The following is an 18,400-nucleotide window of genomic DNA, read 5'->3' as shown; positions in this document are numbered from 1 at the left end:
TTGCTTCTGGGCCACTTTGCAAGGTCAGGTCTTCTCTGCACCAGTGTCTGTCACCATGCTCCAAAACTTCCCAGGCCACAGTGCAGACTCAGAGCTCAGGGCTCTGGCCTTTGTCCAGAAGAGCACGTGTCCACTTTGTGGGTGTCCTTGGCAGGAGGTCCTGTCCAGTCAGGGGTCAGCTCTAGAACTTGTCGTTCTTTGTCCAGAGCTCAGCACTTCTGAGCTTTCAGTATGGCAAAGTGTGCAGTCTGCCAAGAGGTGCAGGAAAATGTCTCTGCCCTCCTCGTGGAGGTTCCCAGGGTCTCGCATCAGGTCGTGACCAGCTCCCACACAGGGGCATCCCTGCTGGGCATCCCAGCTTGACTGGTTGCAGGGAAGGCCCCAGGCCCTGGCAAGGATGGGCACAGAGCTCTGCCACATGCCTGGGGGACCTGCAGGGTAGCCCCTACTATAACCGCTTAGGGCACAGTAGTCACTGCTGCTGGCTCCTGTCTCCTCACAAGCTGGACTGGTGGGACTGGCAGGAACCCAGTCTTCCTGAGGCAGGTATGCCAGAGGAGGACCTGTCCCTGTGTGTGCTGCCAGCGGTGCCTCCTCTGGGAGGCCAGCATCTCTGCTTGCCTCTACTCCCAGTGTTCTCCAGGATGTTGCTGGGTCCCATGTGAGTACTGCAATAGCCTCCAGGGTGTTGGACTCAGAGGCTCCTGATGAGATGCTGGCAGAGGCCTCCTTGGGCTTCAGGGCAGCTTTGTGGGCTCCCATCCAGGTCTAGAACACAGCAGAGAGAGGACGATTGTCTGAGGCAACATGCCCAGGACTCACCCTCCAGGAAGCCCTGGCATTCTAGCACAGAGGTGCTGCAGCCCCGTGCCCTGAGTATGGTGTCCCTCAACCTTTCCAGGGCTCCCTGTGGTCCTTGCAGAAGTGATGGGCCAAGGCCAGGAAAGACCAGATGCTGCAGTAGGTCCTTTCAGAAGCAACCCAGACCACATACTCACTCTGACACCCCTTATGCTTGTGTATATATGTCTTCAGATGCTTGCCGTGTGTACATACACACAAGTACGTCTACGCACACACGCATGCATGATGCAGTATATGTACACAGACGAGCAGGTGTATATGCGTGTGAGCTGATGTGCATGTGTTGATACATGTGTGTGCATGTATGTGCCCAGACATAGACTGGAATCAGTGTGGATCTGATGCTGGACCCTGCAGAGGACTGCAGGACCCTGTGCCCTGGGTGGGACCACACGCACATGCAGGGAGCACAGCAGCTCCCATCACTGACCACTTCCTCCTAGGGATTTGAGGAGGTGTGCCAGAACAGTGACAGTGCTGTCCTGCAGCCTCTGCTGTCAGTCCCTGGGATGGCCTGGGGAGCAAGGGGATCAAACTCCAACAAAGTGCTCAGCTTACAGCTTTATGTTCTGATTCTGAGCCACAAACCTGAGAGCTCTCCTACCCCACAGAAGTGTAAAAGGGCTGGACAGAGGGGAGCCCAGCAATACTGGATGTGGGGGGCTGTGGGGAGAAAGATGGGTGGACCCCCAAAGCAGGACTTCCCTCCTTTGCTTGTTAGAGGCTGAGAGGGGGAAGTCACAGCTCCTTACAGGAACATCCGCTGCCTCCTGCCTAAAAGCCCAGCAGGAGGGAGCCCCCTGAGCAGCACAGTGTCTCATGGGCCATGTCACCAGCAAACTGCCCAGGCCATGCCCAGGGCAAGTGGCACATCCACCCAGGGGCCAGTGAGGCCCACACAGATAGCACAGGGGACAGAGACCCTCCACACAGACAGTCAGTGGGCACAAAACTCCTGTGAGCACCAACAGAGGTGCCCATGCCTGCCCCTGCCCCTCACCCAAAGCTCCCGCTCACCCTCTCTCTGCCCTGCCCCCTGCAGAGCCTCAGCTTACCTGGAAGTTGCCATTGTGCACACTGTAGAGAGGTTGGAAGAATGCTGCTGGAGAAGGCACATGCTGGCAGAAGGTTCTCTTCACCCTGAGACCAGGAAAAGATCAGGAGGGACCTCTGGGGAGCAGGTTGTGTACTTCCAACGCCAGGAAGCCTGGGTCTCAGCAGGAACCTAGCATCCTTCAACAAGGAGGTGATCTTCCCTTCCCGGCTCCATACCCTCTCCCTGGGCATCACCTAGTGAGGTGGCCTGCCTGGACATTGATCCACAGAAGTGATGAATGCCAAGGCACCGTCCTCTCTAGGGCAAGTCATGGTCTTAGCCATGGGGGTGACTCACTCTATCTTCAACTCGTAGGCTGAGCCAGCACCTCCAGGAGTTCCGGTGGCATCATTAGCAGACTAGCAGCTGTTCCCTGCATTCTGCCCAAGAAGGCTCTGACCCAACAAGCCCAGTTTAAGTTCTGGGCCCTCCTATGGGGCCCGATTCCTCAAACACTGGCTCCTTGGTGACACTTGGGCACAAACACACACATACAGACATTCTCAAACATACATTCATCCAGTTCACTCATTCATGTACGTCCATTCACACACATCCACCCACTGTTTCCTGAATGTGCACACACACTTGCATACACACATATTCTCATTCACTCTGCCCCTTGGTTACTGACCTGGGTGTCAGCTTAAATAGAAAGTAAGTCAGGCTGGTGAGCAGGAACAAGATGGACACAGAGACAAGGATGCTGTTGGGCTGGCCCAAAGGTGGTGTCAGGGAACCTGTGGGCATAGGGTGGAGCACTGTAACAGCAGCACCAGCCTGTTCTTTCAACCCCTTTGGCAAGGCGCCTTGCTGAGAGTTCTGACCAGAGTGCAAAGGCAGTGGTCCTTGGAGTCCTGTGAGTGCTGAAGGCCTTGGGCCAGTCTTCCTCACCCTATGCCTGTGAGGATCAGCAAACCTTTCCAGTACCTATGTCAGCATGGCCCAGCTGTACCTAAGAGGATTCAGGAAGGAAGAGGGTCCTTAAGGAGGTGTGATCAGACTCCGAAACAGGCACACCAGCTTGAGGCTGAGCTGTGGGCCACAGTCATGCCTGATAATAACCTCTGGCTCCAGCCAGAGAAACCAGGAACTTGGCAGGGACTTGTTTCAACCGGACAGACCTCAGGGAGGGCCTGAATGGGGAGATCCAGCCCGGAGTCCCAAAGGGTAGCTTCAAGGCAGCATACCTGGCCTCTGGGGAGAGGGGAAGCACACGGGCTGGCTCCATTCACTCCACTGGCCCTCATAGTGCTCTTCTTCTTCCATCTCAGCCTCCATCTGGACACGCAGCCTGGCCTCATAGGTAGAACCAGGTTTCAGCTCAATCGCCTCAAGGATGAGCCAGGAGACTCCAACAATGCGATCCTTCTGCCTGGCCTGCTGTGAGGTTGGGAGCAGTTAGCAGGTTGAACAGTCAGAGGTGGAAACCTTTCTATGTCCAGATGTCCAGAGTGAGCACACTTCCTTATATGCAGCTGATGCATCGGAACACACAAGCTTCAGCACACTCACGCTTAAGTAACAGGGTACACTCATGCTTGCTATACTCATTGATGTTTTTTGCACACTCACGCACACACTGAAACATACATGGCATGTTTACCATATTCTGGGCTCCCACAGACTCCCAACATCAGACACACACGGGTGTGCACACACCTCTTGTGCCAACCTGAGGAGCTGCTCAAGGCAGCTGCTCCTAAGGAGAGCCACTGTTACCTCCCAGGCTTCTTCCTTCCTCTTGAAGGCCAGCTCATAGCTGAGGAGGGGACTCAGTGGCTCCAAGGCAGGATTGATAGCCCAGGTCAGGACACAGTGGTCAGAGCTGACATTACTCTGCAGGTCGGAGGGAGGGTCCAGCTTCACTGGAACAGAATGAGGGCACGTGTGGATATACTTGTTGACACCCCACGACTGGGTATAGGAGACATTCCCAGTATGACAAGGTCAAAGTATGACATTGGTCCAGCTAAGCCTCAGGTAGGACAGGATGGCAGTGCTCTCTCCTTCCTCTTTCCAGTCTCTTTCCCCTCGTGCTCAGCTCCCCACCTCACCAGAGTCCCTCCTGCCAGGCTGAAAGGGCACCAACCCAAAGCTTCACTATCCTTGACACCACTGTCCAGTTCCAGGTGACCTTTTTCTACAAAGGTCCAGCTTGCTCCCCACTGCAACTAACTTGGCAGGGCCCTGGGGTGCCGCCATACAGCAAGAAATCTCCTGCCAAGACGTGGGGCTACAATGATAGTATAGTGGGTAGGGCATTTGCCTTGCATGTGGAAGGACCCGGATTTGATCCCTGGCATCCCATACTGCTGGGTGTGTCTCCTGTCTCCCCCACCCAAATATCCAAAAAAAAAAAGAAGCTAGTTCAGGCCTCACCGTATTTCCGGGGCAGATACTGTGGAAACAGGAGAGTCACCTGCTCTTTCCCGGACACATGGTGGTGGAGAGTGATGGTGAAGTTGTCAGAAGGCACGAGCACCTCCTCAGGTGGCAACTCCACTGTGCAGACGCCGGCCTGGAAAGTGCATCGGTGCTGACTGGCTGGCTTGTGGTTGCTGTGAACGGCACGGGCACATGGCAATGGGCCGCTGCACCCTCCAGCCCACGGGAAGGGCTCCCTCACCCTGCCCCTTGCTGAGTGGGACTTGCTGTCCATCCTCACTTGGTAAAGAGGAGCCAGGGGTCAGATTTCTGAGCCCAGTCAGGAGCAGCCCACCAGCAGTCTATCCTGAGGATGTTGTTGTTGAAGCAGCTGAAGGCTCCGGGGCTTGACCCTGGAAACAATGACAGGTGGAGGGGCGGGGGTGGGAGAGGATCTAGCCACAGACACTTTGACAGGGTAGCCCTCCCAGGAGCTGTGAAGCTCAGAAGTGTTCATCTGACCCATGATGTGCAGTGCTGACTGTGCACTGTCGAGCCCAGACTTTTCCCTGTGGAGTTTGACAGATGACAGCCTTGCTTCCGGCCCTGGTTCCGCCCGCCTCACCTTCAACAGAGATGTGGGCACCAGTCCAGGAGCCCATGAAGGTGAAGATCAGGAGCCAGGTAGTCATCTTGCTCCGGCCCTGGCTCTCGGGGGTCCAGCCTTTGCAGGATTCTGTGAGGGCATAGAACCCCAGGATGACTCTTTGAGACCTCCCCTGCCAGGGGCTCTCCAGTACTCCTCACTCTGAGTGGTCACACCCACACCCTTCTGTGTCTTGTTGGAAGAGTGTTGTCTGGTCCACACCCACCACAAATGGGAGCTCAGAAAGGTTCCATGACCTAACTGGACTCGCAGCTACTGAGCACTTGGTGGCACCCCCCAAAGTGTCTCCTCACAGTGGGTCTGGACCCCAGTCAGTCACAGCCTTGGTTCTGCCTGTAAGCCCACTTTGGAACCTGCACTGTGTGTCAGCCCAGCTCCTGTCCCTGGAATCGGGGCTTAGTTTTACACATCACCCACTGTCACTGTCACTGTCCTCCCGTTGTTCATCGATTTGCTCGAGTGGGCCCAGTAACTCCCTATTGTGACACTTGTTACTCTGTTTGGCATATCGAGTACATCACGGGGAGCTTGCCAGGCTTTGCCATGTGGGCGAGATACTCTTGGTAGCTTGCCGGGCTCTCCGAGAGGGGCGGAGGAATCGAACTCGGGTCAGCCATGTTGGCCGCTTGCAAGGCAAATGCCCTACCCGCTGTGCTATCGCTCCAGCCCACACATCATCCACAACCACAAGTAAAAATACTTTCTTTATTTCTGCTGGACAGTTGTGCTTTTGTTGTTGTTGTTGTTTGCTTTTTGGGTCACCCCCAATGGTTCTCAGGACTTACTCCTGGCTCTGTGTTCAGGGATCACTCCTGGCTGGGCTTGGGGGGACCCTATGAGGTGCTAGGGATTGAACCCGGGTCAGCCACTTGAAAGACAAGTGCTCCACTGGCCGTCCTCCATCCTCTCTGTTAGACAACTGTGTAAACCAAATTTTCTCCTTAAATTCCACAATAACTGTGGCAAGTTTCCCACAGGCACAGGAGCTGAGCACTGACAAGGGGAGTGCTCTCATCAGTGTCCTGTCACTGACATCTGACAGTACTCAGGGTTTCTTCCTGGCTCTGCTCAGGGATCACTTCTGGTGACGAGACATCATGGTGGATCCTATGCAATGCTGGGAATTGAACTGGGTCAGCCACATGTAAGGCAAGTGCCTTTCCCATGTACTATCTACCCAGCCCCCAAAATAAATTCTTGAGCCTACCCAATCTATGGGTCTGGGATATAGTTCAGTGGCAGAGCAGTTGCCATGTATGTGTGAAACTCTGGGTTCGACTCCCTGCACCACACAGTTCCCTGAGCACTGGGAGCCGAACTAAACCTTAGTGTAGTAGCACTAAGTACTGCAGGGTATGACTGCCCCAAACCAGCTTCTGCTATGTATCTCCTCACTCTGGCAAGGAACCCTGAGAACATCCTTGGGGGCAAGACTTCCTGCTGGCCTGTCAGCCCCAGTCTCAGGACGCTTGAGGGAGCCAGAGGTGAGCTGCAGACCAGGGATGGGTGCTAGGAGGTACCTTGGTGCAGGGAGGCAGCTGACATCCTGTCCCCCCCGTTTACAGTTGAAGATGGTGCTCTGATATCTATTCAGCACGAAGGACTAGCCTGGTTATGTAAGCCTGATGGATGATAAGGAGATGAAAGTGCAGCATGTACATACAGACCACAGCACGTAAGGCACCAGTCTGCACCTCTCCTGCAAGGAGACTCCACTTCAAGTCCATCTCGTACCCCAGCAGACCAGAAATGAGCATAGAGGAATACCCTGTGCCTGAAAGATCATACAGGGCCTTGCACTTGACCAATCCTCATAGGATCCCCTGAGCACTGCCAGCCATGATTCTTGAACACAGAGCTAGGATTAAGCACTGTGGATATGACCCAATTCCTCCACCACCACTACCAAAAAATATAGAAAGACCCTGCTAACATCAGGAAGACGCCCCCTAAGCAGAGGCAGCTGTGCTACTCATGCTGCAGAATCCGTTTCCTGTTGCAGTTGTGAGTGACTGGGCAGATGGGGAACAGACTGATGCCAACTTCCCAGGGGATATAAGGGCAGGCTTTGGGGCACTGAGACCCATGCGGACAGGCTTAGGTCCTCCTGGGCACTGCAGGACAGGCTCCAGTGCATCAGGATTCATGTGACCAGGCTGTGTCCTGATCCAGTGAAGACTCTGACCAGCCTGATCCACACCAGGCTGCTGCCCGCACCAAGACTTGTGCGGACAGGCTCAGAAGACAGGCTCAGGTTTCAGTACAGACCCAGGTTCCATGGCAGAGTGATACCTGTGTCTGTGCAGAATCCAGCGGCAGTGCAGCCACAGATGGGCGCGCGAGTGTGGACTGTAAGGGGCTCTAAGTTCAGCAGCTCTCGGTATAGCTATAGGGAGGACAAAACCCAGATGCAGAGCAGTGGTTCTGAGCACAGAACACTGTCCACACCAAGGGCAGGCGAGGAACCTGTGACCCCCCCAAGGAGTCCAGAGACATGCCCAGTAGCTGCTACCTGGCATCTCTGTCTGACATATGCTCTAGCAGTCCCCATGCAAGACAGAGAGCTGCCCCACGCTAGAGTCACCCATCTCTACTTGGGCACCGCGAGCATACGGACGAATTGAGGATGAAGAAGGAAAGAGAGTTTAGAATGGTCACTTACCTTGAGTTCCATTGCTGTCACCTCTGTGAGGCGGCACCCTCCACTCACACACACCTCCAAAGGGGTTTCCCTACCCTAAGATACCCAGGGATTTGGTTTGCAGGGGAGCTTTCCCACCTGCAGAACCTGGACATGTTCACTTTGCCCATCACAGAGACTCCTAGCCCCAGACCACCCACTTGCCTTGGCTTGACAAAGTTCAGCAATGTCAGTGAAGAAGCAAAGTCTCTTTCATAACAGAAAGTCTGCCTATCCCTGTCAGTTTTGCCTTCTCTCCCTCTGCCACCACATCCCAGCCCGGTGCATCTCACATTTGGACTGTCAGCACGTACTTCTGCCCTCCTGGCAGGGCCCAGCTGAGGGCACAGAGCATATCTGAGAAGCTGCTCCCCCAGACCCCCATGTCTAGGGTTTGTGCTTAGGCCCCCATATAGCAGGGAGTGTGGCTGTCTCCTACCTCCTGAGGCCTGTGCTGAGGAGCTATTGGGAAGCCAGACAGACTCACCTACCCACAAGCATTTGCCCGGTCCCATGGGACTCTGAGGGTGCTGGACCAGACCTCCAGGCCTGGAGGGGACTTGTCAGGAGACAGTTCAAGCTTCTGCAGTCAAGCTCCTACACCTTTCCGGGGGAGAATAGCACAGCAGTGGGGAGCTCTATCAGTCAGCTGACACACCGCCCACATCTGAAGCCACAGAGCAGAGCGAGCTACTGTCCCAACTGGTGGGGTGCTGTAAGCCCCATCGAACTCGGTCCTGTCACTCCTGGGCACTATTGAAGGGGTCATCCTGGTCACAGTGGGATCCTGAGGGGATGCTCCATCACTAGGGATGACAACTGTGAACAGCTGTCACCTTGCTCACATTCAATCTTGAGGACAACAGCCTGTCACTTGGGACACGATGCTTTCCAGAAGGGAGTGGGGTGACCAACCCTCTGATTGGTGACATCGACATGTTCATTCCGGAAACAGCACTGGTTTGCATTAAATCAGCTCCAGGAGGCAGCACCCAAGTGGGTGCATAGCAGTGGCCGTACCCTTTTCTGACCTTCCCAAAGGTGCAGGCTTCCCTCCATCAGCTTGAAGTGCGGGTACACCTGAAATAATGTGGTCTTAGTACTCAGAAGGAGACAAAAACTGTTGTTCCCTCAGTGCATCCAGATGGAGCCTGTTGACAAGTGAGGCACAACCTGCAGGTAATCCAGTTCAGCAGATGCAGTTCTTCAGTGTTTCGAGCTGTGCTGTAACTGTTTTCTTTCTCTTTCTTTGCTTTTGTAGGTCTTTGCACCAACCACATGCAGCAATACTCAGGGTTTCTTCCTGGAACTGTGCTCACGGATAACTCCTGGTGGAGTGCGGGTGGATCCTTTGTGGAGCTGGTTGAGTGAACTTGGGTTGGCTGTGTGCAAGGAAAGTGTGAACCCTAGGTATAACACCAGGAATAAGTCCTGAGCACTGTTGGATATGGCACAAAAACAACAACAACAAAGAAAAAAATAAAAGAAAATTTACAGGCAACTTGAGGGCCGGAGCAAATTACAGAGGGTAGGGAGCTTAACTTACGTGTGGTCAACCCGGGGTTCAAGCCATGGCACCTCATATGCCCACTTCCTGCCAGAACTGACCCCTGAGCTCAGAAGCCAGGAGTAACCCCTGAGCACCTCTGGGTGTGGCCCCCAAACAAACAACCAAATATACAAACAAAATAAAACAAAAACACCACCCCTCTAGCCCCAGATATAGTACAGGAGTATAGTACAGGGGGTAAGAGCTTGTCCTGCATCTCACCAACCCCTTTTTGATCCTCAGAGCCCCGTATGATCCCTTGAGAGCATCTCCAGGAGTGAACCCTGAGTACAGAACTAGGAATAAGACATGAGCACAGCTGGGTGTGGCTCTCAAACCAACGAACAAAAATTTAGTACTGAACTGGTTGAAGATATGATTTGGGGGAAATATTTTTCAAGGACTTTTGAGGTGGATAAAAATAAACACAAGTTGAGAAACACCTTTGGGTTAGGTCCTCTGGTCCAAAAGCCAAATTTCTTTTTCTTTTTTTAAAACCAGAAAGGTTAAAATAATAACTTTGGGGGATGGGGGAATGAAATAGACTTTTCTTTTCTTACAGGGCATAAAAGCTGTTTTGAGGGGCTGGAGCAATAGCACAGTGGGGAGGGCATTTGCCTTGCACGCGGTGGCTGACTGGGGTTCAATTCCCAGCATCCCATATCGTCCTCTGAGCACCGCCAGGAGTAATTCCTGAGTGCAGAGCCAGGAGTAATCCCTGTGCATTGCTGGGTGTGACCAAAAAAAATCTGTTTTGACTGAAAGTCATGAAAAAAAAATATCCACAAAGATCATTAGATTGAACTCATCTAGATCTGTTTTAGTTCCTTGCAGGAGAAAATGCAGATAGCTTGGGGTGGGGGATGGGGTGAGGGGAGAGTGTCTTTCAGGCAGAGAAACATCCTAAAAAGTTCTTGAGTAAGCATCTCCTAGAGGGATATTTAATATAAAGATATTGCCCAAGGGCCTGGAGAGATGGTACATCGGGCTGGGCACTTGTCCTGCATGCAGCCAACTCTGACCCGGTTAGATTCCACCCCATTTGGTTCTCAGACACTGCCAGAAGTGATCCCTGAGCGCAGAGCCGGAGTAAGCCCAGAGCATCGCAGGGAGTGCCACCTCCCCACAAGTAAGAGACTGCTTATGAGGCCGGAGCTATAGTACAGCGGGGAGGGCATTTCCCTTGCACGTGGCCAACCAGGCATCCCAGAGGGTCCCCCAGCACTGCCAGGAGTGATTCCAGAGTGCAGAGCCAGGAGTAACCCCTGAGTATCACTGGGTGTGACTCCCCCAAAAAAGCAAAAAATAAAAATTAAAAAGAAACTGCTTAAATTGTCAAATATGAGATTTTTGTGCTATTTCAAGATGGTCATTGACCCAGATAAAAAATGATCACTTGGCTGACCTGGGTTCAATTCCCCACACCTCATATACTTTCCCAGGTCCCTGCCAGGAGTGATTCCTGAGCACAGTCAGGAGTAAGTCCTGAGAACTGCCAGGTATGACCCAAAAATAGAAATAAAAAATTTTAAAAGTTTGAAAAAAATCACGGGCTGGAGCAATAGCACAGCGGTAGGGCATTTGCCTTGCGCACAGCCAACCTGGCCGAGCTGGGTTCGATTCCTCCGTCCCTCTCAGAGAGCCCAGCAAGCTACTGAGAGTATCTCGCCCGCACGGCAAAGCCTGGCAAGCTCCCCATAACGTATTCAATATGCCAAACACAGTAACAACAAGCCTCAAAGTGGAGCCGTTACTGGGCCCACTCGAGCAAATCGATGAACAACGGGAGGATAGTGTTTGTGAAAAAATGATCACTGCCAATGGCCAGAGTCCAGGGAGATGCATGGGGTGGAATGTAGTCGTTTGTTGTGATGTCGGAAGTGGGTAACTGGACATGTCCCACTCAGGTGGGTTTCTGTGGGACTCATGCGCGCAGACCCACTCCAGTGTCCCCCCTCTGCCTGTAAGACCCTCTGGAGCCAAGCAGAAGCACCAGCCCCACGGGCCAGCGTGGGAGGTGGGTCGGGGGTCACTGGGCCTGGAGCATGCCCCCTTGTCTGGCGGCAGGGGCATGTGGCAGGGCTCCAGCATGCTGAAGCCTTGGTGGCTTCCCTTTCCTTGAACCCCGAGCCCTGTTCCAACCAAGCGTGGGTCGGCTGAGGCTCCGAGTCGGGAGACGAGTGGGCAATGGCCCTGCTGGGAGCAGGAGGAGCAGCTGGAAGTGTGGGTTGGCGTGGCAGCGCTCAGGAGGGCGCTACGTCTCCTCATGTGTGTGTACGTGAGGTCTTCTGTGTGAGTGTGAGGTCCTTTATGTGTGTATGAGAGAGAGAGAGAGAGAGAGAGAGAGAGAGAGAGAGAGAGAATGAGGTTCCTTCAATGTATGGATGTGTGTGTGTGAGCATGAGATCCTTTCTACATATATGTGTGTGGGAGTGTAAACGTGAGGTCCTTTGTGGGGGGGGCTGAGGTCCTTTGTGTATGTGTGTGAGAGTGAGGGCGTGAGGTCCTTTCTGTGTGTGTGTGTGTGTGTGTGAGAGAGAGTGTGTGTGTGAGAGAGGGAGAGAGGTCCTTTGTGTGTGTGTGCGTGTGTGTGTGTGTGTGTGAGAGAGAGAGAGAGAGAGAGAGAGAGAGCACATGAGGTGCTTTCTCTGTGTGAGTGCCCTATTCAGTCACCCTGTGATCTGTTGTTTTTCCTCACTTCAGTTTTCCTGGTCTGGAGTTTCCCAGAGCCAGGCGCCTCCCCTGCGTGTGTGTGTTGTGTATCTCCAGAGCCAGGCATCTTCTCTGCTTGTGTGTCTGTGTGTCTTCAGAGCCAGGTGCCACCCCCTGCCTGTGTGTGGATTCCATCTTCCATGTGGGCTTCGTGGCTGTGCCTGGCAGGAGACTGATTCAGTTTTTGGTGGCTTGTGTGAAGCATGGAAGGGAAAAGTGGTAGCCTGGACACCTTGTTCTCTCTGTCCACCTCGGTCCTCCTGGATGGGCCTGTAGGAATGGAAGAGTCGGCCCAGAGCCCTTCACATTCTGCATCTCTGTGTCCTAAGCCCCACCTGGTGGTCCAGGTGCACCTGGCCCTCCTCCCCTTCCCCCTCTCCTCTCCCTTTCCCTCCTCTTTCTCCTTCTTCTCCCCTTCACCCTCCTTGTGGTGTTTGGGCTGGAGAGATAGTACATCACAGCTGGCAGTGCTCCTGCCTTGCGTGAGGCTGGTCCTGCTTCTTGATGACTCTTTCGCAGTCACGAAACAATACAGGTGCCAACCACAAAAGTTAGATTTTCAGTCTCCTCCTGTTAACATGTCATCGACTCGTTTATTGTATTGTGTAAATTCCAAGGAATTCTTGTGATTTCTTACTAGTACTCTTATGTAAATTCCAAAGAATCCTTGTAATTTCCAACTGTCCACCTGTTGACTGGACTCACAGTTATGACATTTTTTTCTTTTGTGTGTGTGTCTGTGTGTATGTGTGTGTGTTTGTTTTTGGTCAAGAGCTCAGGACTGACTCCTGGCTCTGTGTACCTGATAATCTCGGGTACCCTATGTTTTGGTTGGGATTAAACCTAGGTAGACTGCATGTGAGGCAAGCACCCTGTTGGCCATATTACTGCTTCAGCCTTGAAAGAAAATTGTTATAATGATGACATCTATCTCCACGAACTGGCCAGGTATGCAACAGTGTTGTTTCAAACAGCTGATTGCACTTTTTTTCCCCTGAATTCCTCCTTTTCCTTCAGTAGTCACCCTAGTCTAGGAAAGTAGGGTAACATTGGTTTGTTTAGTGAGATTGGAACAGGTGCTGATCACCAACCAACCTGGTCCTCGTTTCCTCTTTTGTCCACCCATGGCATCGGCCGTCCTGGGTGGGGAAGTGGCCGGAGACCACTGAACACAGGCGGCGAGGGAGAGAGCCATCGGTCTTCCCAGTCACCTGGAGATTACACATAAAGCATCTGTTGTAGCCACTAATACTGGACAGTGACCCCTTACGACTACCAGAGACCACATTCTAGAGGCCTGAGTGATCCCTGAGCACTGCTGGGCGGTGCCCGAAGACCCAAGAAAAAGGAAAAAAAGACCCTTTGATTTCCCTTCTACCTATTGCAGCTTCTTCCTGATCCAGTGACAGAGTTCTCAGGCTGGATGCCTCTTCCAGGAGTTGAGGTGTGACACACAGTTCCAGCATAGCTTGTCCATCTATACTTGTTGTCTGTGAGGCCTCTATGTTTGTCCAGCACCCTAAGGGGAGTCTTTTGGAAAGAGGTGTCACTCTGTGCTCAGAAATGACTCTGGGCAGGTTTGGGGGACCATACGGCGTGTTGGGATAGAACCTGAGTTGTCCATGTACAAGGTAAACACCCCCAGACACTGGTCACTGATTATTAAAAATTTGTAAAAAGTTTCATTTTATATCCTCCCCTTCCAACCTTCCACTCCCCTCCCACACCTCACTGGTAACTTTAGGCTTTGTGCAATTACAGAAGGCTGGCTCCAGGTTTTCCTAGTAAGTCTTTGACCCTCCCTGTTGAAACTGTTGGTTTTTATTTGCTGGGTTCCAAACTGGTTTTGGAGGAAACCTAGATGTAACTGCTGTTTATGCAGTTCTATGAGAAATCCTGGACACTAGAATTTGAGGGCCCCCTAGTGCCTAAATGAAGTGTTTGTGAGGCTTGCTGAAGGTAATCCTCTGTGTCAGATCCACCTGCCACAATTTAAATTCTTTCCCAGAAGAATTCAAAGTATCCAAATTGGGAATACAAAAACAAAAGCAAAACACTAAAACCTCAGTTTAAAGTGGCCAAGTGGCTACTCTATGATTTGATGCCTTCTTAATAGGCTGGAACCCTTTGCAAAGTTTGTTCCATTTGCAGTTTCTCTATAACTGCCGCATTTATGTCTCTCTTTTCCGAATGGTTGTGTTTTGATGTGAACAGATTGTAATCTGCTGACATAGGCAGGTAGACAGGAAAGGTCCCAATGGCAATGGAATTCCCGAGAAGTAATAAAAATAATAGAAACATTAGCCGGGAGGCTACATAGAGCCCACCTTTCAGACATAGGAACCAAGCCTGTTAAGACTTGACCTGTTCCAAGAGACCCAGGCATGCGGGTCCCGGGGCTGAGGTCTCCAAGCCTACTTGGATTGGGACTGGGCCTTCTCCAACCAGACCCCCCATCTTCCAGTAGGTAGGCATCACACCCACCAGCTGCCGCCAGCACCAGGTTGATCCCATCAATGGCCAAGATGCAGAGACTATAAAATCCAGCTCCCGGAAGCGACATCTTATTATCTCATTTTTCCTTTGGATAACCTGGCATGCTACCAAAAGTATCCTGCCCGCAGAGTCTGGCAAACTTCCCGTGTCGTACTCAATATGCCAAATACCAGTAAAAATGATGGGTCTCCTAATCCTGAAAGAGCATTGAAATGGCTCTTTTAAAATCTCAGGGCTAGGAAGAAGGAGACCGTTACTGGTACCTGCTCCAGGAAACTGACGAACAACAGGATGATTGTGATCGTGATAGTTGCAGTGTATAACTGCAGTGGGAAAGCACTGCAACTTTTCCTCAGGGTTAACAGCTGGACATACTGGAACATACTTAGCCACTCTTTTATACTTCACAGAGTATGTTTCTTAACTGAAATTTGTGACCAGAATTGAAAAAAGGATGTGTTTCAGTATGCTCTTTCTTTCAATAAAGATTTTTGTACTTTAGCACACACATAGCGTTTTCTTGTTCCTAAATCTATTCTCTCTGTATCTTTCTGTCTTTCTCACATCTTATCCCTTAATACTCTGGCGTTAATATTACTTTTCCACTACTCATACTAATGATGGGCTGGAGCGATAGCACAGCGGTAGGGCGTTCGCCTTACAAGCGGCCAACATGGCCGACCCGAGTTCGATTCCTCCGCCCCTCTCGGAGAGCCCGGCAAGCTACCGAGAGTATTCGATATGCCAGACACAGTAACAACAAAGTCTCCAATGGAGACGTTACTGGGCCCGCTCGAGCAAATCGACGATCAACGGGAGGGCCTTTACCTTTACCTTTATACTAATGATGGTATACTTTGCTATTTCCAGTATTCAATATTTTTTATTTATATCCCCTACTTTGTGACTTGGAGTGATAATGCAGTATGGAGAGCACTTCTTTCCACTTCACCAGCTGGAACTTTATCCGTGGACTCCCATAGATAGATGCATTACTGCCAGGAGTTATCACAGTACAGAGCCAGGAACAAGTTGCCTGGTTATGAAAGACTTTCGTATTCTTAGGATCACAGTTATGTACACAGGCACATTTTTATTTTTGTTTAAGCAGTATCTGAAATTCACTGATTTGCTCATTTCTTGCATATGCCCAAAATGTGTCGGCATGACGAGACATGTACTTAATGCATTCCTTATGGGATTTCACTTTGATTTTTATTTAGCATTTCAGCATTTGCACTGAAATACTACTTGGATCCTTTTTCATGGCCAAAGGGAGTATTTTCCCTTACAGTCATTAACTCCTGCCACATTCTCATGCCAGAACAACTTCTTTATGACTTGCTACATTGTTTTCAAATACAACAGTAATTTCTTCTGTTTTCTTTGAGATCAATTACTTCCTTTTAAATCTTTTACTTATCTTCAGAAGGACTTACTCATTCCTTTATGTTTTCTCAGTAACAACAGAAACATGGCACTTTGCTACACAGAAGTTTTCAAAGCATGTACACCACTGAATTAATCACCATCCTTCATATGCAGCATGGTTGATGTTTCCTACTTCGGTTTTTGGAACATATTTTATTCACTCTGTGGGTTCTTCTCGTCACAGCAGTCGTTGTGTTTATCACTTTGTTCATAGTTGTGAGTTCAAAAAGGGCCATCTCCAGTAAGCTAAACTAGCTGCATATTAGAGTCCATTCAGATCCTGTCATGGCTACTGTAGGACCAAATCAGTCACTCACCCATGCTTTCACCACACAAACCAGAGCCTAGAGGACATTCCCAATTCCTGAGCTAACTCACAGAAAATCAGTAGTGCAGAAAAAATTGTGCACAAACCCCAGAAAAAAGTGCTGCCTCTGGATCAACCTCTGCCTCAGCCTCAGTGGCACCTAAGATTCCTGTATTTGTAGTAGAGGCCTAGTGCCACCTCTAGAACTTCATCAGAGACTTCGGATGCAAATTCTCAAGCAGGGTGATCAGTTCTGGGGAACCGAATACAGTGTTAAAGACGCACCCAGCAGTGCTCAGTGGTTACTCCTGACTCTGCACTCAGGAAACAATCCTGATAGTGCTTGGGGAACCATGTGTGTCTACACCCCAATACACGATGTCACAAAGGAGGGGACCCCGTGCCATAGCCTCACCACAGTAACCTACTTACAGTAAGTACGGCTTCTCCACAGTGGAGAGGGAGCCTCAGTCACATCCCCGCTTTATATATGAAAGTACATGTCTCAAGAGGGGAGATGCGGTGACACATATGCTAGGGCACCACCTAAGCAGAGCAGCCTATGCGGTCAAGTTGGCTTTTAGAGGTTTCTCAGGGGCTGTCCCATGAAAGTCCGTTGCTAGGATTGTTGCCAAGCGGGGACAGGGAGAGTAAAATCTCATTAATACAGGCTAGGTGTATTCAGGTATGTCACTTTAAATCTCACCCATGGAACAAGTGGCCAATCAGAGTAGACAATGGGAGGACTGGGGGGTGGGCTACAGCAGCAGATAAAAGAAAGTCCCCAAACTCACTTCTTTCTTCTCTCTGCTGGGATTGGGGTTAGGGTTTAGGGTTTAGGGTTTAGGCTTAGGGTTAGGGTAAGGGGTGGAGGTAGGGGTAGGTTTAGGGTTAGGGATGGGTTAGAGTTAGGGGTAGGGGTAGGGTAGGGTTAGGGTTAGGGCTGGGTTAGGGTAGAGTTAGAGGGTTAGGGTTATGGGGTTAAGGTTAGGGTTAGGGGGTTGGGTTAGGGGTCGGGTAGGGTTAGGGATAGGGTTGGGTTAGGGGCTAGGGTTAAGGTTGTTAGGGTTAGGGGGTTGGGGTTGGGGTTAGGGTTAGGGTTGGGTTCGGGCTAGGGTTAGGGCTAGAATTAGGGTTAGAGTGTGGGTTATGGTGTGGGTTAGAGTGGGTTAGGGTTAGGCTTAGACTTAGGGTTAGGGCTAGGGCTAGGGGTGACTTAGGTTTAGGGTCGGTCAGGGTCAGGGTCAAGAACTGGGTCAGGTTGGATCATGGGTAGATTTAGTGTGTTAGGGTTGGCGTTGGGTTGGGGTTGGTTGGGGTAGGTGTAGGGTTGGGATAGGGGTTGGGGTTGTTTAGGTTTAGGGGTAGGGTTAGTGTTAGAGGTAGGGGTAGGGTAGTGGGTTAGGGGTAGGGGGCTAGGGTTAGGGGTAAGGTTAGGGATTTGGGGTTAGGGTTAGATATTGGGGGTAAGGTTAGGGTTGGGTTTGGGTTAGGGTTGGGTTGAGGGTGAGGGTAGGGATGAGGGTGACGGTGAGGGTTAGGGTTAGGGTTGGGTTGAGGTTGTTGTTAGGGTTAGGATTGGGTTAGGGTTATGGTTAGGGAGTTAGGTGGTTAGGGTTAGGGGGTTAGTTTTAGGGATAAGGTTAGGGATAGGGTTATTGTTAAGGGTTGGGGTAGGGTTAGTGGTCGGGGTCAGGGTCAGGGGTAGGTGTAGGGGTAGGGTTAGGGTTAGGGTTAGAGGTAAGGGTAAAGTTAGGGTTAGGATTGGGTTAGGGTTGGGTTAGGGTTAGGGGGTTAGGGTAGGGTTAAGGTTAGGGGGTTAAGGTTAGGGGGTTAGGGTTATGGTTTGGTTTGGGTTAGGGGTAGGGATAGGGCTAGGGTTGTTAGGGTTAGGGTTAATGGTTTGGGTGTTAGGGTTAGGGTTTGGGTAGGACAGGGTCGGGGGTAGGGTTTGGATAGGGGTAGGGGTTTTGGTTGGGGTTTAGGTTGGGTTTAAGGTTGGAGTTAGGGTTAGGGTCATGGTCATTGTCAGGGTCAGAGGTAGGGTCATGGTCAGGGACATTTAGTTGATAAAAACACACATGCATACACATAAACACACAGACATGGGTCTGCTACAATAACTATCATGAAATAAATGAAGCAACAGCAACAGCAGGTGTCTGCTTAGCAAACAAGAAAATAAGCCATTTCATGCTCAGGTGGCAAAATAGAACAAATAAACACATGTG

The 18,400-nt window shown here is 51.1% G+C and overlaps 1 protein-coding gene across 1 annotated transcript; it reads right to left on the bottom strand.

The window, feature by feature from the left end:
• Nucleotides 1–116: 116 nt before the first annotated feature.
• On the bottom strand, nt 117–8,253 carry IL9R (interleukin 9 receptor). Its single transcript, XM_056135327.1, has 8 exons — nt 8,166–8,253; nt 4,629–4,740; nt 4,343–4,521; nt 3,683–3,828; nt 3,151–3,343; nt 2,595–2,700; nt 1,920–2,004; nt 117–768 (listed from the first exon to the last, which is right to left on the bottom strand). Exons 1-8 carry the CDS (start codon nt 8,173–8,175, stop codon nt 169–171), a joined length of 1,431 nt encoding a protein of 476 aa, XP_055991302.1. The 5' UTR covers nt 8,176–8,253; the 3' UTR covers nt 117–168.
• Between the last annotated feature and the right edge of the window lie 10,147 nt (nt 8,254–18,400).

The sequence above is a fragment of the Sorex fumeus genome, unplaced genomic scaffold (genome assembly GCF_029834395.1).
Source record: "Sorex fumeus unplaced genomic scaffold, SorFum_2.1 ptg000110l, whole genome shotgun sequence".
In the NCBI taxonomy this organism is placed as follows: Eukaryota; Metazoa; Chordata; class Mammalia; order Eulipotyphla; family Soricidae; genus Sorex; species Sorex fumeus.
This window is presented reverse-complemented; position numbering and strand designations above follow the sequence as displayed.